The following is a 20889-nucleotide window of genomic DNA, read 5'->3' on the forward strand; positions in this document are numbered from 1 at the left end:
AGAAGGGGGGCGTGGAGGAGAGGAGGAGTAAATGGTTGTGCTTTACGTCCTCAACTGATGGCTCCTAGATATAAACAGTTTGCTTGGCTTTAGAAAGCGCGGCGATGACAGCTTCTTCACCTGATCCAGCAGCCTTTGTCCCTCGCTCCCAGACACAAAGTTGGGAAGTTGGTTGTATAGTCCGGGTTTAGGATACCGTTATGGGTGATGATGCTATTGTGAGCAGTTGCGGTCATTGGTCTCTTTTTGAGAGCCTGCTGGGCTACCTTGATTAGGTGAGACGTGTACTTCGAGCTGAATTTGGAATTTTCTATGTAGATACATTGGTCAGCAGGAACTTGGAAGCGGAGATGAACCTAAACCTTTCTCTGCTGCATCTTTTATGCATTTAACACAGTCCCTTCATTCATTGTGCTCAGCCAGTCTTGTACTCTTCTCCAACCTTCTTGAATACCTCTCAATACCAAGTCTCGAACACCCTGCGCTGCGTGAAACCAATGTCTTATTACACGTTGTCGATCGGAATATATGGGGATGGAGAAGACCCAAATCACCGCTCCCATTGGGGTTTTCTAATTTTCAGTCCTGGAAACGAAGTTGGAAACCTCCTGCACGTACAGTTAATCTCTCTTGGAGGATTGATTTACCAATTCGAAACTCGAAGTGGTCACCCACTGGAAAGCCAGACTTGTGAAGGAAGGGTACTTCTAGGTTACGTTGAATCGATAAAGTACAATCAGGTGGTGAAGATCATATCAGAAGAACCAGCACCACGCAACAACAAAGTAGATGCACTACTGCAATAACTGAACATGACTCTGATTAATGCAGGATCGATGTCAAGACTGGACTCTCGATTGTGTGATCGCACTCGAAGCTGAGGAGTTGCTCCCTGCTGGTACCTCGGATTGGGTGAATGGGATCGTTGGAAAGCCCTCTAAAGATGTTGCAGCCGCAGTAGGTGAGCGATGGACTGCAGCCAGAAGGTAGAGATGGAGCCATTGCGAAGGGCCAGATTAAACAAAGCTCATAGTCCACTATATCGAACGAGCTCACGCTCAAGCTCTAATAACAAGGCATACGTGTCATCTGGTATCTTTGGAAGTATCTGATCGATCATGGAAGACCATATATGATTCCGAGCGCGGGACTTTGCTTCGAAGTATTCACGTTCGCGTATACTGAACCCTGAAACTCCCATGTCCAGGATAGCAACCACATTGAGTTGGTCATCAACGAGTATGTTGTCTGGAGTGAGATCTCCATGGCAAAATACAGCGCATCCATCCCCAAGGCGCTGGACTCTTTCTATTAGGTGCGCATCATTTGCATCGAATCTTCCATAAGGCCGGGAATTTCGAAGTGCATCAACAAGACCGTCAAGGTATTCTTTACGCGACCTAAATGGGCCATATTCACGGTCTGGCATGTTTGCGGCAGGCAAATGTTGAAAAAAGACATCTCGACATGGTTTGAAGCCCATAGACCCAAAAAAGTCCCCACGTAAATCCATCCAGCTCTGGACAAATCCTGAAAGTTGTGCAGTCACTTTTTCCACTTGTGCTTCGTCAAAGGTGTTCAGAACGTCATGCAGCGGTGTTCCAATAACCCTAGACATGAAGATGTTGCCAAAGCCATCCCTCTCGTAAGCGCCGAATACTTCTGGAACAGGCACGTTCGTTGACGAAGCGACAAACCGCAAAGCTTCTGCCTCTGCGACCTTTACATTGGGCCCTCTTTTGAGTATGCGGTCGGAGTCTTGCAGGTGCCAAATCGATTTGTCAATCTTGTGCACAGCAATATTTTTAGCTTTCGTCATATCAACGACAGTCGTGAGGTCGGTGTCGAAGATAATGGGCATAGCAGGCTTTTCAGGAAACGGGGCATCACTGACAGGGCTATTGTTAGCACGAAGGGAAATGTGGCAGAGACAAAGATAAGCTTACTACGGAGGAGGAGGAGGAGGAGGAGGAGGAGGTGGTGGTGGACAAATTGGGGCCATGACAGAGCTTGTTTGCAAGAGGCAAAGTTGGGATGTTATGGTGTTGCAACAATCGAGCGACGCGCCACTCAAAGAAGGATGAATACCCAAGGGCGGGCGCGACGTGCCTAAGACGCAGAACAAGGACGACGCACAGGCCATCTTAGGCGGCAGTGTGACGCTCGGAAGAGTACACCCTATTCGATATTAGCGACTGTTGGTGCTCATTTCAGATTTCAGAGCTCGAATACTCGAGCGCTGTTAGCAATGACTTATCTACTTACATGTCAGAGTCAGTAGGCGTGAGGCTAAGAAACGCGAAGGCGCGGGAATGGCATTTACTGAATACTGGGCATCGGTCAGGCTTGCGCTACATTCCTGATTACTCCATTCAGCCGCTGCGAAGCCAAGCCAAAGTATCACGCAAGGCTGACGGCTGACAAAGATGCACGATACCACTATAGCTGTTGTGCGGGATCTTAGCGAGCGAGTTTACTTCAGCCCCGCAGACCTTGGCCATGCATCCAGTCAACTCTCTACCTGTACTTATTCTCTGCTTGACACAGTTTAGAGATTATGACTGCTATCCACACAGGCTATGCTGATATTAGTTCTCGTACAAAACCTTACTGCCACCGTTGCGACCGAACATTCGATACCGGCCGAGCAAGAGACCAGCATTACGATGCCTCGGCTCGTCACCACATTTGCGATGTCTGCCAGTTCGACGGCTCCTCCTATGATGAGTTAGTACAACACAATCGCAGCACGCTTCATAGGATTATGTGCGATGGTTGTGACGATGATGGGTGGTGGATACCGGATAGCCAAGCGTACAAGGACCATTTGAGGAATGATAATGTGTGTACGACATGCGAGCGTCATTTCGATAACTTCAACAACCTGCGACATGTAGGTATCACCGTGTTTGAACGCACTACTCGTACCCCGATTTAGTCCTCGCTCTAATTACTAATAGCACAAGCTGGTGCACCTGAAGCCTTCCGTTGAATGCTATGGTTGCACTCGGTCCTTCACTACTTATTCCGGGATGATAATTCATCTAGAGTCTGGGACGTGTACGTCTGGTATTGATGTTCTGGACTTGAACAAGTCAGCTGCAATGTGTTATCAATGGCAGAAGTTCCTGGACGAGGAATACCGTGACGACATCCTTAGCTGTTATGATTTGGAGGAAGAGTACGATGGCGCGGTTTATCCGTTCAGGTGTCCAGAATGCGACACTACGTTTTCGAAACTTTCAGGACTCTTCCAGCATGTAGGTAGTGGGTCTTGCGAACAGATGCTAAACGGCGGGCCGATAGCCAAGCTTGTGAAGTGGTTATCAAACAGACATGCCTAGTAAGCAGATTTGGAAGAGCTATAGCAAGGCCATATTTCAATCAAATGACGTTGTTTGTATTGTACCAGCTACGCTTATTGAGACTATGCACTACATAAAGTAGAGTGGAAAACTTACTTAGCATTGATCCTCCTAGAGGGGCTTAGAAAGCGCTTCCACTTGGCTCAACGGTTTGGCTCATTGCATCGCTACAGCCACAATGTGGAATATCAAAGCAGTAATACTAGCTAGCTAGACGAACAGAGTAAGTGCTACCAAAACTCATTCCTTTGAACAATCACATATTCTTGTCGCATTGTCATGCAGTAATCATCATGAAAGTTCGGCGGAGAACATATAATAACGCCTCTAACCAGTGTATCTCTAGCCAAACTGATGTACGAATCGATACATAGCCCCTGAATAGAGTTTCCCTCGCAACCTTTCTTCCAACATTGCACTATCTAAAAGTTATTCTCGTCTACCAATCTGCATGGAAATGAGTGGCGCAGTCTTCTCATCCACTCGCTTATTGGCACAATAATTTGACGCCATATCCGATTGATATAGAAAGGGAGATAACATGATAGCTGTATAAAAGTACATGCCTGGTAACGATTAGATAACGAGATGAAGGTCAAAGGAGACTCACCATAAAAATGCCTTGTCGCATCTTTGTGGAAGTGCTTCTACCAGCAAGTGAGAAACTAGAGGTGAAGATTGCACTACAAAATTGGCTAGATGCTGCAGCAGCATTTGTAATGACGAATGCATGCAATAATCGCATGTATTCTTCGTCTCCATCTCCGGTCTCGGATCCTGAGTTCTTGTGGATCTCTAGTTGCTTGTGTGAGAGTGCCGAAGAGAAAAGGGATGCAGCAGCGAAACGAGTTAGCAGTGCCGACTCGTAAGCAGAAGATTTTGTTTTGCCCCTACTTGCATTTAGACAACCTCGATACGAATTGAGTTCACCTACGTAACAGCGGAAGCAATGTCCAGTATAGTCAAGACCGCCACCAGATGTACCACCCATATGCTCCAGGGAGGAGAGATGAAGATCTGGAGCATTCGGACGAGCTGAAGTTCCTATTAGTTGGAGACGAACTGTCAAGGTAGGCAGACTATCTTACGTTGTTGCTAGTAAGAAGTTGGAGATTACACATAATGATTGCGTCAAGCCAGGAGTACATCTCTGCTGGATGGGGTTTGGTCGCAATTGCAATGAATCCAGTGATTCCTAGGCCTACTGAACTGGTACCGACAATAACTCCCATAATCTTTTCCCAACGGTAGTCGTACTCAGAGACCTGAACTTCTGCTCTGAACAGGTTTCTGATATCGAGGTAAGTGAGCGTGCTGCTAAGTATAGGTCCAACTGAAAAGCAAATCGCAAGGCTGACTGATACGAAAGGTGCCATAGTGACAAGAGTTGGTGCAGTACTGAATATGGGGGGCTCGCACCTTTTGTACCTGCTCTACATCGTGATTCAGTTCCGTATAGTGGAGCTCTGTAGAGTGAAACTGAGAGAGAGCTTCAGGCATAGCCATAAAAAACTCGATAAACCTGCAGTATTCGGCCTTATTAGCCAGGACGATAGGACCTGGAAGTAGTCGTGATGGCTGCAGGTGCCCGCATCATATCGTACATGCAGCCGCACAGCCTCCGTCAAGGCCTCCAGTGGATGCTATCATGTGCCCTGGAAGCCCATCTATTCTCTCTGCATGGTCTTTCCTAAGATTACCAGGACGTTTGAGATTTAGATTGACCGAAGTTCGTGATATTAGAGAAATTGGCAAGTTCCTAAGAGTAGAACGTGTTCGAATGCGGCAGGATGTTTCTAGGAACACAGCGTTTCTAGAAGCAGAGCGTTTCTAGCAGCAATTAGTTTTCAGGAGCAGAGCGTTTCTAGCAGCAATTAGTTTTCAGGAGCAGAGCGTTTCTAGCAGCAATTAGTTTTCAGGAGCAGAGCGTTTCTAGCAGCAATTAGTTTTCAGAAGCAGGGTGTTTGTAGGAGCAGGGTATTTGTAGGAGCAAGGTGTTTGCAGGAGCAGGGTGTTTGTAGGAGCAGGGTTTTTGTATGAGCAATTAGTTTTTAGAAGCAGGATGTTTTTAGGAACGCTGTGCTCCTAGAAACACCCCGTCGCTAGAAACGTCCTGTGCTGATCTGAGACACTCAATTTTTCCAAGGTACGCATGGATAGTTAGAGAAGTATCTTTCCGCAAGCCCCTGCAAATACCAGCACATTTCGACTACCACGCAGCACATATGAATAGTTGGAGAAGTATCCTTCCGCAAACCCCTGCCAATGCCAGCATATCTTAGCTACTACACTGAAATCACCCTCATAGCCTTATCCGGCCGATTTACCAAATGCCATTCGCCCTTCAGCTCAGCTATTGCCTTTTCATTCTCCTGACTGTATCCGTCAAGTCTACTTGCCATTTGTGCTGCAAGTGGATAGGTCAAGGGCACGGCCCCTTCCATAATAGATTTAACTAGAGGATCCACCGTTCGACTAGCACTGACGCCTTTTGGGTACGCATGTAATAGGTACGTTAGAAGGATCATTAGTCCTTGGTCTGGTAACTTCTTAGGATCATTTCTAGAGCTTTATTAGAAGATTTAGTAAATAACATAATTATGATATATGTTTCTCACATATGAATCTCTAGAATATGGCTGCAAGTCAAAATTATCCCAACTCCAAGCTGAGATGTCACATATGACCATCTCTTGCCAATTCTCGTATGCCATTTGAGACTGTTCTCGCGTTTTCGTTTAGCGTGTGCAGTGAGGTTCTTATACTGCGACCCATATATTCTTTCCAAGATGACGGACTTTGCTATGCTAGCTAAACCCTTGCCTGAAGAAAGACGAGTGGGTGAGCTAGAGTTATGTCTAAGCTCGATGAGTTTCTGCTCATATTGATGATATAATAGAACCCTTGCCATTCTTAGTTTGATAGGTTCGACTAATGAGTCAGCTGAGATTGTTTCAGCACACTGGAGGCTTTTGAATATCTTTTCTGTCAAGGACATGCCAGTCACTGGATTGCCGGTAGGAAGACGAGACCATGGATCTTCTGCATCCCAACTGCGGCAGAAACTATTGATGAAATCTTTTGCGTCTTCTCGCAGAAACGAATCACCAATCTCAACCACATACTGGATCTCTTCGTATGAGGACCTATAGAGGCGGCTCAGCTGGTCGTACGAGTAAAGCCAATGAGTCACTATTGCGTCATCTGGTAATGTAAATTCCGTCTCCTGTACTGGGCTTGTACTCCAGTCAGACGATAGCACGGATGGAGGTACGGAAGGCATCCTTGACTGAGTAGCTAAGTGTAGGGAAGGGACATCATTTAGGATAGGCTCTGGCCCTCTGTCTTCCGCAGTCTCGAAATGTAATGTTTCAGTTGCATCTAAAGGATTTTCTAATCCTTCTGTGGCCGTAGATTCTTCTGGTGTTATGTATCGTGATATGTGTTCTACGCTGTTGCTCCAACGCGGCGCCTTTCCATCAACAAAAGACGCTCGACTGATTTCGTTATAGACAGAACTATGCTGACTTGCATCAGCTATTCTAGCAGCTATGAGGTGTGAATCGAGAATTCTAGGATAGAACTGGATTCTTTGAGCATCAGATAGAGCAGTTTCTATTGCTTCGTTCGAGTCCTCACGAGAGGGATGTTCAAATACTAGCTTATGAGGGGAAAGCTTAGCCTGGATATAATCAAGATGATTGCCTTGTATAGTTGCGAGCAAGGTTAGAAACGCTTTGCCTAGATGGATGAACTAAGAGTGTTAGTCGGGCCTGTCTGGACCATGATAACGCACATCTTCTCCCGTTTCTTCCATCCTAGTCCAGCCATAGCTCAGTAGAGCCTCGTTTCCATCAGGACTCTACTAAATATCAGAAACGATAGCCCAAAACGACAAGGGTACATGCCAGTATAAGAGAGCGCATGATATGTAAAAGCATAGGGCGTATCACTACGCACAATATAGGAAGTAGTACTGTGTTTACGAAAAACGATATGTGAAACTGTGCAGCACATTTGGAGAGGTAGAAGGGAAAGACGCTAAGTTTATTATCACTCTAATATTACTGACGACAGCAATTTTTAACCCACGTTCAGTCAACGTCATTTTGTGAACAGCCAATTTCTGTCCTTGAGTGACGAAAACGACCAATTGCAGCGCAAGGATCATAGAGGAGTTGTCGCACACGTAGATGCGTGATTGTGTGGGAAAAATAATTATGCGTGTATTTTGAGCAACTTTTTCCACCTTACTTTCATATGTATATAGTCGTTGCAGTAGCTCGTTATATATTTTTAATTGTTGCTATGGTTCGGTTACAATTCCTGCCTTCCCATTCTTGCATATACTACGATAGGTCGCTATAGCTATGACGTTCTGCAATAGCCGTATGCGAATCCTTGCAGCGGCTGCGATGGGAGTCCGCAATCCTTTCAATCCGATTGGTCACTCTTTAGATATAGACGGATGTCAATTAAATATGCGGCCACCTCTATAAGTAGCTCAAGCCAACCTGCAAAATACGTGCAACCCAACTTTCGAAGATTTGATACTCGCGAGACTACTATCTAAGCAACATGGCAATCAGGTGGAGACCTTCTAAACCTATTCGAACGTTCATTGATGAACACGACTATATATATTTCAAAGACAGAAATCATTATTGCGAACGCAGAGTCTTTAATGATAAAGGCCGATTTAGCGATCAAATACCTAAAGACAACGAGCGCGAGATATACGACGTTGAGGGGACCTTAGAGGTTCAAAGGCAGCTCTTGTTCAAGCTAGCGGCGCTTGAAAATCAAGTGACTGGAGAACCTGAAAACAGTGTGCACCGAAGGCGTGTTGAGGCTCTTAGAGCAGACACGGTGCAAGCGATACAAAAGACTTGGAATCAAAGTAGTCGGTCTACTGCCTATCGAAAATCACTTTATTTGATGCTTTGACGCAAGATTGAATGTAGGTTTAATACATATAAAGAAAAGCAGCGTCAGGTGTGATGATGCGTATATATTGAATACTTAATCTCTCGTTATCTCTCTAGTTTTACATAATGTTGTTAGTTATATCGGTGAAGCTCAAGCCGGATCAAATATTTGACTCCCCATATATGCATCGTCTCCTACTATCATTGATGAGCTAGCTTTATTGTGCTATCTGATAGGATGATTTGTCTTATCTAGGTTGTATAGCTACGATGTTGACGACTTAGGAACTGGAATTATTTTTTATGATTTGTACAATGATCTAACTAGTCGCAGAAGATAAGATTATAGTCCTGATGAAAGAGCATTAGCGTCGCGAGCACAAGAAAAATAAACTCCGTTGCTTGCCCCGCTAGCCATAGATCGTTACTAGGTCAAAGTGACTCAGATTTGTATGTTACCGCGATACAAAGATGCCAAGTCATAGTGCCAGTAATATAGGGAAAAAGGAAACGATCATGAGGAGCAGAAGCTTGTACATAAACACCCCCATCAGGTTATCTTTCCAGTTTGATGTAGCAGAAAAAGAGACAGTTGGATCGTTGGGCACGGTGAGATTCCGGGTCATATTGGTTCTGTTGTCCCATAAAGGTCTTGGCAGGCGGAGAGACGGGCTGGTTGGAAAGAGGGTAGCTTTTGAACTTGCCACAGCTATGGTGCTTGTCATGTTCATAATGGAGATTGCTGTTGTCTTCTTGCAGGTTTCTCCAGTAACATTCGTTGTAATACCAATCTCTTGTCGCCCAAACAATGCATTTGACAGCCTGACAAGTACTACAAAGTACAGATATCTCATTGCGGAAGGTGGTATCTTCACCTATGATACTGGGACTGCTCTCCCAATATAAGTGACTGATTGGACAGGACAATGTACATGGCCATTCGAATTCATAAGCAATGCATCTTTTGGTGCCATGATAAAGTTGTTGGCCGACAGGTTTTTCACGCACTCCTCGCATGTACAAATAGGATCACGTCCAGGCAGCATAGAAGACACGGTACACGAAAAACCTTCTTAGAGAATCTTGTTATGGATTCAATCGTTTCTAAAGTGCACATCGAGCTAGCCAAGCTTGCAAGTGATTATGCAAATTCCAAGAAGGAAAACGTTACCCTCAGTCTCATCTCAGACTTCCGGCGAGCTCTATTCTCAATTCTAGACGAAGAAATTCGTATTAGGGACCTTGAACAATCCAGTGAGCTAAAAGAAGAAATGATCGAACTATTTAAAGAGGAAAAACATCCAGCGAAGCCCGCATGGCCATACCTAAATCAGTTGGATAAGTACGATCGATGCTCCGCTGAGAGGGGCTGTAAGTTTAAGTACGGAGCTGCGCTTTACAAGGCTTCATGCGAGGAACACTATGTGTGCACAAAACATAAGTCAAGTTCTTGCCTTGTGAAACACAAAAAGACATCGATTCAAAGCGACCAATCTGAACACCACGCGACTAGCACAGAGGAAGGTACTGAAAGTCCGCTCCAAGAACAGCGATTGAGTGCGGATCTGGAAGGGAACACGTCTAAGAACGAAAGAGCAGACAAAATAAGTATTGGAGAGAAAATGACAGGTAAAGGAACCTCGAAAGATGGGAGATTAACTGATATTGAAGAAGAGGACGAAGAGGACGAAGAGGACGAAGAGGACGAAGAGGACGAAGAGGAAGAAGAGGAAGAAGAGGAAGAAGAGGAAGAAGAGGAAGAAGAGGAAGAAGGTGATGGTGATGGTGATGGTGATGATGATAACGACGAAGATGAAGACGAAAAAGAGAAGACCAAAAAAGTAGAAGATGCAAGTCCTAAAAAGGAACAAGCCCCTTCAGCTGATCAGGTAAAAGGAAAATACCAGCCGACTAACAAGGGCAAAAAGGATATAACAACTCACGGCATAACGAAGCAGAAAACTCCAAAAATCAACAATGGGGACTTTAGTGGGAAAGATGCCAAAAAAGACGAACAACCTCCGAAATTCAAGGTAGAGGATGTGCAATACTTTTCCGACGACTTAAGCTATGAAGGTGATAGTCTCCTAAGCGAGATTCAAGTCTGCCAAGTGCGAACAAACTCTGGAAAGCCCATCTGGGTTCCAATGGATGACTATATACAGCTTAAAGATAAGTATGTTAAGCAGCAGTCTGAGAAGGAGGACGAATGCGACGATGGAATTGTAAATGGAGAAGATATGAATCGGCAGAACGCGGACGTCGGAAGATAGATATGACAACATGAAGTGAGAACATAGCATGCACTACCACTTTTGGTTTTCTTGCAGCTTTGATAGCTAGAGACATGGTCATATTACACTATCAGCCATCTTGGAGTCGTTATTGGTATCTAAGGATGGCCTATTTCGATGTCTACTGACTACTTCATCTCTACAACCTATCTTCATGACGCAAAATCATATCGGCTCTTCTTATTAGTTATATTGGGATAGTAAATTTTAGAATTACAATGTCATTTTGCATGGTTTGACATTCATAAGGTGCATCAGAGAGTGTGGAGGAAGCCCCCTCGCTGTCCCTGGGTGCCGCATATGGCGTCTAGGACGGCCCGCGTCCAGACTGATCCTGACTTCGTTGCAAAGTCGTCATCCATGCGATCTGGGAGTTGCAACCCATGTAGTTTGCCTCAATTGGTCTGAGGTTTTCCAGGACATCTTCTTCTAGGAAATTAAGATCCTTGTTAGAGTCCACTGATGATGAAACGTGAGCCTTGTTAAGTGCTTGCCTATCGCAATCCGCTTCATTAGGCGATGACGGCCTTAACCGTTTATTCCATGACTTGGTGTGTACGGATGGCGGTAGTGGAGGCGTGTCATCTTCAAATTCTTTGAGTACATCATCAATTCTTTTTGCATTCTCGTCATTGAGGGCGCCACGGATGTCCTTGAGCAGTGTAGAGAGAACTTCAATCTTGTGAGCGGCCCTGTTCAAGTCAGAAGTGTGCTCGAGAGATGCTCAGGTCAACTCACTCTCTTAGCCGGTCTCGGCGTGACAGATGATAGATGCAATCCTCGTCATACTTCGTGCAGTTGGTGCAGCGCGGTCTCGTGCCAGAGCATTTCAGTTCTACACATGTCAGCTCGCACAATATGTCCACGAAAAGCAACTAGTCGGCGCGATCACATGGACAGAATTCGATATTATGCATACTGCGCCTGCGGCATCTATTGCACTATACGTCTGTTTCAGCGCCATCCTCATTCGTACAAGTACAATACTTACTGCCTGACTGACTCTCTCGGAACTAATACGGGGAGACTTCGAAAAAACAGTCTGCTGATTAGGCCGCTTGAGCTGAGGGATGGCTACTTTGGGACCAAAGCCGCTGCTGCTCTCCATTGATGGCAAGCACCTTGAGAGGTGGGAAGATACTGGGGCGAATATGAAAACTGGTACGTGAAAGACGACCTGTGAGGATGATGTCTTGCAGTCTATGGTTGCAGTCAACAAATTCGAGGGTGCAGCGCTCACAACTTCTTATGACTAATTCTTGCGAAAGGATGACGTAACTGGCAAGTGGCAATAAAAGTGCCACAGTTTGATCCAGCTAGATAAGCATTCAACTAGTAATCTCGAGACGTCTGTCGCGCTCTGTTTGTATGTTATCGCGACCTAAAAAATGGGAGGATTTTAACCCTACTCCGCGCTGCTTCCGATATAAGTTGGTTTTCGAGTGTGCTGAAGTGCTTGGCAAAGCGCCGCACAGCCGCACAGCCACAGTTCTAGCATCCGCAGCGATAGATTACAGCTAAGCTACTTTAAGCTGGATACCTGGATTGTCTTCATTTAGTTAGCACTTCTATTAGACAGCCTTGCAGTTGCTAGTTGTAGACGCACAATGATCTCTCAAGTCACGTGATGTCTGCCCCGCGGAGATCATTACCTTCTCACGTGGCTGCTCGACAGTCTCTTATCATGCGGCTTTTGCCAGGAGAGATCCTTAGCTTGTTACTTGTAATATTAGTCAAGTATGCATTAACCCCGTGTATCACGGAGCTGCGGTGTTTTACTGATGTGTGCAGCTTACTGATGTGTATTATAGACTATATCATAGTGGTCTGATTGTGAAATAGGACAACACAGAACCTGAGATATCTTCATCGTGTAAGACTCCTATTACCTGTGTGATAGCCTTCTATCTTCGCCTAGACTCTCTTTGCTCTAGGATCTCTATCCGTGTTGTCGTTACTCTGCTATAGCTCAACCTACGACCACTGCTCAGCATCCACTACCATTAAGTAGTCAAGGTTTCTACAACATTAACTAGATACACATATTTGAAGAGCTACAGAACAACGCCAAGACCTATAACAGAGAGTGTTTCGGAAATGCAACCACCAGCGCATATAGAATTTGCTGCGTGGCCGGAAGAATACAAAGAGTGGGGGAAGTGGGCTTTACTCTCCGAACAAATAGGCCAGTATTGGGAAAGTTTGGGACAACACGGATTAGCGGAGACGGCGCACCGAAAAGCATCGCTATTAAGTACAGAGATACTAGGGCCTGAGCATCTCTTTACGCTGACGAGTATGAACAACTTAGCGTTGGTACTTAATAGCCAGGGAAAGTGGAAGGAGGCTGAGGCAATAAACCAGCAAACACTAGCGCGATATGAGAAGGTGCTCGGGACTGAGCATCCCTCTACGCTAACAAGTATGAATAACTTAGCAGGGGTTCTAAGTAGCCAGAAAAAGTATAAGGAGGCTGAAGAAATGAACTGGCAAACACTAGTGCTGCGAGAGAAAGCGCTAGGGCCTAAACATCCAGACACGCTAACTAGTATGGGCAATTTAGCGTGGGTGCTAAGTAGCCAAAATAAGTACAAAGAGGCTGAGGCAATAAACCGGCAGACGTTGGCGCTGCGAGAGAAGGTATTAGGGCCTGAGCATTTAGACACGCTAGCTAGTGTCTATTGCCTTGCCTATTTTCTTGCTAAGCAGCGTTATATGAACGAGTCATTACGGCTATATCAGAGGGCGGCTACCGGATACAGCCTCATCCTTGGAGAAGGCCATCCTACTACATTGGCTTGCTGCCAGCATCACGCTGAGGTATGTTCGTTGCAGGAGCAGCAGCTTGCAGGAGCGTCCATGAGGAAGATGTCAGGACTATCACACGGGCTAGCCAAGATCATACCCAGGAGCTTCATGCATTAAAGATGGTTCAATGGTCGTTTTTCTTATATGTACACCAAAAATCATGTAACTACCGTCAACTATATAACCTAAAGTTGCCAACTAGAGATGTTAATGTAGCTACTACAACAAGATATAATCAACGGAAATATTTCTCAGAACTGAGAATAATTACAACTGAATTTCAGACAATACGAACACAAGAGGATTGATGTTTTGATTTTGCTCTATAAAAGTGATAATAGTCTTAATTCGAACTCTATACAAGCATCACGCAATGCATGTTAACTGCTTATTATTGTTTTTAGAAATAGCAACACCAATCTGTTAAGCATTTATCGCCTTCCACTTGGTAAACTGTGCTGGGTAGAGAAGCTGCTGCTGTTCAGTCAGGTCTTCGTACGCGACATCCGTCGCTAAGTCGAAGAGCTCTAAGAAGTCTGCATGAAACTGTTCTTTTAACGACTTTCCAGAATCTGTTCTAGCAGAACTCTGTTTAGTTCGCGTTTCTTGTGGGGTTAGAGAAGGACGTGGCGAGGTTGGCCGTTTTACAGGCCTTGGACTTGCTGCTAATTCAGTATTACTGTATCGCGATCCTTTCCGGCGCGTTGTCGTTTTTCTTTCACGAGATAGTTCAAGAAGTGGTCCAGGTCTTCCTGACACTCCGCCCATATGCTTCTCCTCAAACCTGTTCTCAAGCCTTACTGCAATATTGTGAAGCGTAACAGACTTTTGCCAGTCGTCATTTCCTTCCATAACAAGTTTCATCGTTGACCTAGTTTCATGGCTGTAACCAGTCGTATTTTCAAGTCCATACGACTCATATAGTGAGGGGTTTAGATATACGAAGCAACGGGTATGAGGCCGTCTTCCTACAAAATCAGGAGCTAGCACGTCGACCTCGGCGCTATGCCCGACTCCCATTTTAGAGTCCCAGTACACGACCAGAACCTGAACTTCGCTAAGTATGTTCATAGGAAGCGCTTTCTTTTTGTCTCTGTGTATCTGCACAATTCTCTCAACAATGCGGTTGCTACGCTGGGTAACATCCCTTGTCCCCAGGTATGGAGAACCTTCTGGCAGGATCGACTCAAAACGAGCGCTGTAAGCATCTGCAGATCCATATCTGATACAGCAGCGATTTAGAGAATTCCTCGTGATATGACCAAAGACTTCTTTTTTAAGATGCTGTAACGAGGTCTCTGTATGTCTCCAGTTGATGTCGACATCCCATGCCATATCGAGATCGTCCACAAGCCTACTATATTCTTGCTTAACATTGCGATTCTCCGAGAACTCTGGAGAAGGTTTCGCGTGCGCCTTTCCATAGTCCATTGCGCTGCCTGGAGCAGTTTGTTTTGTCGCTTCCTGTCCTCCTATCTCCTGCCCTGTCATTCCTTGTGGCTCCAAATTTTCCCTTGTCGTACTGTCGCCAACGGCAGCAGAATCCGGATCTGCCTTGATGGTAGGCACTTTGTTTGTTTGCGCCATAGTCCTATTGTATCCAGCTAGTGCGTTTTCTATGTCTTCTAATCTTTTCTCATCATCACTAGTAAACAAATCATGTTCTTGTGCTACTCGTAGCTGCTCACGTTCTGCTTCTAGCTTTTTGTATTGTTCATCGTGATGACCTATAGCTGCTTTCTTCTGAGCTCGTGTCTTTGGCTCGCTGCTCTGAGGGGTTTTGCCAGTTTTGCCAACTTTGTCATCTTTGCTGGCTTTCTTAACAGGAGCCATGATGATGCGGTTGTGTGACAAAATGTAAACATCTACCATAACGCTTGTCTTAAATAATTTGCAGAATCATGTATAGAAAATTAAAGAGAATGCATCAATAAATTTACGCACCCCGGCACTTTTTGGACGTATGTATCTCGCTTGATAACTTGTAACTGATATTACACTGGACTATATGCGCACAACTAATATGACTCTTACTCTTTACACTGATGCAGTAACTGACCAGAGAATATTTCTTCTTGAGAATACTCAGGCATAGGTGGCCTGGATAGATGACCAGGCAAAGAGGGACTTTTTCTAGCTGGTGACGCTTTTCCGGATGGTGGCTTTTCTACGATGAAATCCTCTCGAGTCTTTACGATAGGCATGGGGTACATCGATTTCTGTACTATTAGAAAAAGATTAAATGTAATATAGTAACTTACAAGCTGCGCAGAAGATGGTGGCCAATCTGATCGTTTTGGATCCGAATTATAGATATATAGCTGTCCATTGTTCTTCTGAATGCATAACCAGATCCCAACTTTATACCGATCACTTATCTCATGACCACGACGAATAAAATTGTTCTTTCTTTTGCGGAAAGACTCTTGTTGTAATCTTTTCGAGGCCATAACAATCTTGTTATAAAGCTAGGTGAGGGATACTGGGCTACTTATTTATATGCGACAAGTACGCACTGACCACTTGCATAGTATATTAGTGGACATAGGCCTTTGCGTTTAGTATACCCAGTTATGGATCGCGTAACCAGCCCTCCTACTTGGTATTTCATCCTATCTACAGGACTTGTAGCATTCCTTATTCTATGTTTTGGCGGTTATCCGATACTTCGATGGATGGCTGCGCTCGTAACGGACGCCATTCTCAAGTATCTAGTCTACTCGACAGCGAGCTTCTTTAACTTGTCAGAGTCCCGCATTTCAGGAATAGATGCGTTGTTTACTTTGCTGTATATTGCCGCTAACGGCATTTGCATTGGATGGGGTAGAGAAGCTGCTCATGAACTTAGTCGCCGATCTGCCTCGATGCTTATAACGAATCTCATTCTCCTATTTCCCGGTACAAGCATAGCAGCCGACCTATTGCATATCTCATTAAGGACCTATAATCGAATTCACAGCGTAGTTGGCATGGTAGTGCTGATTGAAGGGTCTATCCATGCTGGAAAAGAACTGAACGCACACGGATGGGTTAGCGATATGGGCACGATAAGCGGGACGGCGGTATGTGCATATGCTTTGGTGTCGGTAATGTATTCTTATGCACTCAGATGTTCGGATGCCTTGGGTTACTGAGTGCTGCTTCTCTACCTGTCGTCCGCCGTCGTGCGTACGAGATTTTTCGGATAGTCCACTTGGGCTGCTCTACATCTATATGCATCTTGCTGTGGCTACATGCTTCCAAAATAAATACAACAGGCCGAGTACAGATTATTATAGGGACCTGTATGTGGGGCGCTACCTGGATCCACAGGAGTGCCCTCCTTGTCTATCGTAATTTCTCAGTAAGCCAACCCCATACTAGCATTATTGTCGAGAACATTCACAATAGTCTTCAAGTCAAAGTGAAGCTCCCTAGGCCTTGGACAATCAAGCCTGGCCAATATGTATACCTTACCACACTAAGACCTGGATTCTTCTCAATCTTTCAGCGCCACCCGTTTATGGTGATCCGTTCGGAATCAGAGAACTATAACTTTCAGCTATATATTCAGCCTCAGATGGGCTTTACAAATCGATTGCTGGCGCAGACCCTCGGGGGAACGACAGAGCTAAGCGCTTTAGTAGAAGGGCCTTACGGAAATGGATTTGACCTAAGAGATTTTGGCACAGTAGTTCTGTTTGCCAGCGGGATTGGAATTGCCGGGCACCTTGCATATGTTCAAAGTCTTATATATGACTATCGGAAGTTGAAGACGAAGACTAGAGATCTTCTACTAGTCTGGCAGGTAGACAACAAGTACCAACTGGACTTAGTATGGGGTGTAATGAATAACATATTGAGGAGAGACGATCTTCCAATAGCTACTAACCTCCATGATATGCGCAATCAATGGGAAAGCGGAAAGCGAGGCCGAGGTCTAGGCAGTAACGTTACCAACGAAAGTCCGGGTGTACGGCCTATACCGCATGGAGAGAATGTAAGTTTTACGGTGAAGCGCTTCAAGATTGTTTAAAGCTTAAACTTTCTAGATTATAGACGTCTATATCTACGGGAACTACAAGATATTGGATGAAGCAGGACACGCAGTACCATGCAAGCGGGCAGGCAGCCGCATTGCGGAGATGGAGGGACAGCCAGATGTGCAGCAAATCATTAGCGACGTACTCAGGACTGGAGTGGGAAGACTGGCGATCTGCGGTAAGCTTTGTGGCTAACTACTGCTACAACAAGTAACCCAAATAGTATGCGCACATCGTCAAATAAGAAACCAGGTGCGAGAGTTTGCTGCTCGTGCTAGCCGTAAGCAAGTAAGGTATGTCGAGTTCGACTTCCAACCCTTTGACTCAAGAAAGTATAAAAGGAGGAGGAAGTCTTTGCCAATCAAGTGCCGTGGAATCCAAGTACCTTAGATAGTCCATAATCAATCTCAAATCCACCCATCCTTCGACACAGTAGTGTTCTTAGAGCTGTTCAATGCTTTGTAAGGCGCGACAAAAGCGTCAAATGCCTCTCCTTGGTCGTCGCGAAGCTGATCTACCGCGTCTACAAAGGCTTGAGAAAGACCAAGAATCTCGCCAAAAGCCATTTCATCAAGTAAGCCAATAATGCATGCGTGGAGTAGATCTTGCGAGATGTTGGTAATCTTTTGTTTAAATTTTTCTGTGTGACGATAGCATTCTCGGTAGAATGTAAGCTCCAGTCTAAGTTCACCGTTTCGGCGGTTGAGGAAATCGATGTACTGGACCGCATCCCTGGATTGCTTGGACTTCTGCATACATTGGGGTTCCATTTCTATCGCAATCGTCTGGCCTCCATAGCATCTGATAATGTGATCAATTTCATTCGCCTCGAGAGGCCTTCTAATAGGCAACTTCCTGACAGACGGATCCATAGTCAACGTTGAGGATGTCTGACAGATGACAGTGTATTAGTTAGGGAATTTAAAAGTGCGGTGAACCTTGCTTTATATAGGTTTGATTACCACCTGGAATTCCTCGTGTTCACTAAAATTAACTTTTGACATGGATTTCAGACGATTGACTGTCTTTCCAAGAACGGGATATGGCTTGGACCATTCCAACAACGCAAACGACAAGGATAGTGCTCCTCTACCCAATGATGTGGAGCGAAAGTTCCACGATGATACCGGGTCGTTAGACCTCGGGCTTCCTAAGATTTCTGCAACACTTCATGCGACTCGCAAAATCTTCACGCCAGTCGATAGGAATCCTGAACTTTGCTACCATTATATACACAGCGTGGATCCAGAAGGGAGAAGACCCTTCTGTCTAGCCCAGCAAAGTGTTTCAGACCCAGAAAGACACGCTTATCGTGTCGTAATGATACGACGTAGTTCTGAGAAGCTAGTCGTTGGATTAGAAAAACCCAACCCGAACATACTTAATATTTTATCCGTTTTCCGGTTTCAAGGTTCCTTGTTTACCGTGTTTGAGAGACCTGGACTTCCATTATCTGAGATTGCTGTGTCTCATTCCCCACAGATAGGATTAGCTGAGGTCAAGACAATAAGTGCCGAGGTAAATTGGGGCAAGTGAAGTAGAACTGTTCGCGTAGTAACAGATGATTAGGCAATCTCAGGTATTTGTGCTCTCAGCGCTGCAGGCTTTGATTGTTCTTCAATACAGGTAGAAGACATCACGATCTCGGCAAGCGATGGGCAAGTCAAAGTAGGTAAGATATGCCATGCTACTATTATGATCTTTTACATACTAAACACCCTTAAGCATACGATCGGTCAACAGTGCTGAAAAGTATCGAAAACAATGCTAGTGCTTTTGGAACCATGCTTGAAGATCTCACGTCTCGCGTTCCAAGCCCTTGGATCCTCCAGCAGAGTGATGGCCTTCTCACATTCATCCGACATGCGGGTCAAATGACATACCAAGAGTTGAGAGAGGTATGTGAAGCCTTCTCACAAACGCTGTGATATTTATGATGTACAGGATGTATTTCTAGAAGGCTGTTTCCCTGCAGCATCTCTTATTCCTTTGGTGCTAAATGCACAAATCATAGTAATTCCAGTCGAACACGTAGCAGATGCAAGAATTACCGAGTTGAGGATCGGAGAGGACTGAAATTGAAGTGTTTGTAAAGTTACTTATTAGTGCATGAAGATGTGAAAGGAAAAATCAGTTCTTTCCAACTGACATCTTTCCTCTTCGTGGTTTCCTTCGTTGCCCATCTTCAACGGCGAGTTTTAAAGCCTTGTTCAGGCTAGCTATCTCATCCTCATTGTTTCTGACTTGTTGGGAAAGAGTCTCGTTCATTTTAGAGAGTTCCAGGTTGCGCTGCTGGAAATCCACATTTTGATCCATAACATACTTCAGCTTGGCGAAGTGTTCGTCTTCCGGATGCTGGCTAGAGATTGCCTTTATGAGCAGAGCATTCTTCGCCGACTCCAAAATCATCCCACTAATTGTTTGACCATTCTGCAACTCTCCCACCTCATTCCCAGCCAATTTGGCTCGATAGCTGTTCACCAGGCCTTCAGCTCGCTGAGAGACTTCATCAGCAAATTCTTTTGACTTCTCTGCAGATTGATGGAGGTCCATGTTCAGCCCTTCACAGCTCTTGTGATCGTCCAGCAGCTTACTATGACATTCTTGGAGCTCCATGAAACCCTGGTTTAAGAGTTCATTGGAATCGCGTTCTCGTTGTAGCTCTTGCTCTGCTATGGCCATTTGGCGCCGCATGTTACCGACTTCATTTTGGCTCATCTGGAGGTTGCGATATATACTCTGGAGCTGCGCTTGGCCATGATAATATAGATTGCACATGCCTAATGCAGCTTGGACACAACATCTTTGGTGCTGAGTTTCTGTGATTCCCTGCGCAGTGAAGTTAATGAAGAGCACTTAAACAGGACAGTGAGCGCACCTCCTGTGTCTGTACTGATGGTGTCGGGTATTGCTGTGGCTGACTCATGGTTGCAGTCCTGCGAGAACTCTTTTTCGATAAACGAAGTACGAAGGCGTCGACTAGAATAAATACTGCATGAATATGTATATGCGACAATGATATTAGAATATAGAATGTGTAGGCAGCTGTTATCGTGTTTGCGACCACAAAAAGAAGACGCGATACTGCATTACTTAGAGGGCTGATTCACATCAACGACCGGTGTTTCGAATCTGACGCGCTTCTACCCTAACCCGGTAAGCCTTCTGTTCCTCGCCCATGTAGCCATGTATAAGTATGACTCAACAAGTAAAGCCTTCCAATGAGTAGACGAATTCTGGGTCCACAGTGAGTTCTACTTCCGCCGGGTCGGAACGGTTCGGCCGGAAAGGTATGCACTAGTAGAGATAGGGAATAGTCGATGGTACACAGTTGTAATCCGAAAAGTGATTCATGCATAATAGTATCTCTTACCAATTTTATATCACTTTCTGTCCTAGCTTTGCCTTTGATGACAAGCGCCGGCTATATTCGGAAGCAGGAGACGTTTCTGCAGCTAAAAATATGCTAGCA

The 20889-nt window shown here is 45.1% G+C and overlaps 11 protein-coding genes across 11 annotated transcripts; 5 read left to right on the forward strand and 6 right to left on the reverse strand.

Moving 5' to 3' along the window:
• Positions 1-1027: 1027 nt before the first annotated feature.
• Positions 1028-2002, reverse strand: SETTUDRAFT_182375 (uncharacterized protein; the record flags this gene model as incomplete). Its single annotated transcript, XM_008023363.1, has 2 exons — positions 1028-1898; positions 1947-2002. 2 exons carry the CDS (start codon positions 2000-2002, stop codon positions 1028-1030), a joined length of 927 nt encoding a protein of 308 aa, XP_008021554.1.
• A 696-nt stretch (positions 2003-2698) lies between these two features.
• Positions 2699-3389, forward strand: SETTUDRAFT_166702 (uncharacterized protein). The gene is made up of 2 exons (XM_008023364.1): positions 2699-2893; positions 2961-3389. Exons 1-2 carry the CDS (start codon positions 2765-2767, stop codon positions 3342-3344), a joined length of 513 nt encoding a protein of 170 aa, XP_008021555.1. The 5' UTR covers positions 2699-2764; the 3' UTR covers positions 3345-3389.
• Positions 3390-3787: 398 nt separating this feature from the next.
• On the reverse strand, positions 3788-4741 carry SETTUDRAFT_101224 (uncharacterized protein; the record flags this gene model as incomplete). Its single annotated transcript, XM_008023365.1, has 4 exons — positions 3788-3913; positions 3976-4255; positions 4300-4400; positions 4454-4741. 4 exons carry the CDS (start codon positions 4739-4741, stop codon positions 3788-3790), a joined length of 795 nt encoding a protein of 264 aa, XP_008021556.1.
• Positions 4742-5979: 1238 nt separating this feature from the next.
• On the reverse strand, positions 5980-7473 carry SETTUDRAFT_36328 (uncharacterized protein; the record flags this gene model as incomplete). Its single annotated transcript, XM_008023092.1, has 3 exons — positions 5980-7119; positions 7162-7227; positions 7438-7473. The coding sequence occupies 3 exons, from the start codon at positions 7471-7473 to the stop codon at positions 5980-5982; spliced, it is 1242 nt and encodes a 413-aa protein (XP_008021283.1).
• Positions 7474-7943: 470 nt separating this feature from the next.
• On the forward strand, positions 7944-8312 carry SETTUDRAFT_36329 (uncharacterized protein; the record flags this gene model as incomplete). The annotated part of the gene is made up of 1 exon (XM_008023093.1): positions 7944-8312. One exon carries the CDS (start codon positions 7944-7946, stop codon positions 8310-8312), a length of 369 nt encoding a protein of 122 aa, XP_008021284.1.
• A 1069-nt stretch (positions 8313-9381) lies between these two features.
• SETTUDRAFT_101314 (uncharacterized protein) lies at positions 9382-10566 on the forward strand (the record flags this gene model as incomplete). Its single annotated transcript, XM_008023366.1, has 2 exons — positions 9382-10084; positions 10466-10566. The coding sequence occupies 2 exons, from the start codon at positions 9382-9384 to the stop codon at positions 10564-10566; spliced, it is 804 nt and encodes a 267-aa protein (XP_008021557.1).
• Positions 10567-10894: 328 nt separating this feature from the next.
• On the reverse strand, positions 10895-11695 carry SETTUDRAFT_36331 (uncharacterized protein; the record flags this gene model as incomplete). The annotated part of the gene is made up of 3 exons (XM_008023094.1): positions 10895-11279; positions 11326-11462; positions 11579-11695. The coding sequence occupies 3 exons, from the start codon at positions 11693-11695 to the stop codon at positions 10895-10897; spliced, it is 639 nt and encodes a 212-aa protein (XP_008021285.1).
• A 1076-nt stretch (positions 11696-12771) lies between these two features.
• SETTUDRAFT_76071 (uncharacterized protein) lies at positions 12772-13242 on the forward strand (the record flags this gene model as incomplete). The annotated part of the gene is made up of 1 exon (XM_008023184.1): positions 12772-13242. A coding segment is annotated over one exon (471 nt), but the record flags the coding sequence as incomplete, so codon positions are not given.
• A 576-nt stretch (positions 13243-13818) lies between these two features.
• On the reverse strand, positions 13819-15186 carry SETTUDRAFT_57773 (uncharacterized protein; the record flags this gene model as incomplete). The annotated part of the gene is made up of 1 exon (XM_008023171.2): positions 13819-15186. A coding segment is annotated over one exon (1368 nt), but the record flags the coding sequence as incomplete, so codon positions are not given.
• Positions 15187-16897: 1711 nt separating this feature from the next.
• SETTUDRAFT_101612 (uncharacterized protein) lies at positions 16898-17612 on the forward strand (the record flags this gene model as incomplete). The annotated part of the gene is made up of 2 exons (XM_008023367.1): positions 16898-17374; positions 17427-17612. 2 exons carry the CDS (start codon positions 16898-16900, stop codon positions 17610-17612), a joined length of 663 nt encoding a protein of 220 aa, XP_008021558.1.
• Positions 17613-17824: 212 nt separating this feature from the next.
• On the reverse strand, positions 17825-20343 carry SETTUDRAFT_24950 (uncharacterized protein; the record flags this gene model as incomplete). The annotated part of the gene is made up of 3 exons (XM_008023032.1): positions 17825-18218; positions 19567-20246; positions 20296-20343. The coding sequence occupies 3 exons, from the start codon at positions 20341-20343 to the stop codon at positions 17825-17827; spliced, it is 1122 nt and encodes a 373-aa protein (XP_008021223.1).
• Positions 20344-20889: the final 546 nt, after the last annotated feature.

This window comes from Exserohilum turcica (assembly GCF_000359705.1).
Source record: "Exserohilum turcica Et28A unplaced genomic scaffold SETTUscaffold_10, whole genome shotgun sequence".
NCBI lineage: Eukaryota > Fungi > Ascomycota > Dothideomycetes > Pleosporales > Pleosporaceae > Exserohilum > Exserohilum turcicum.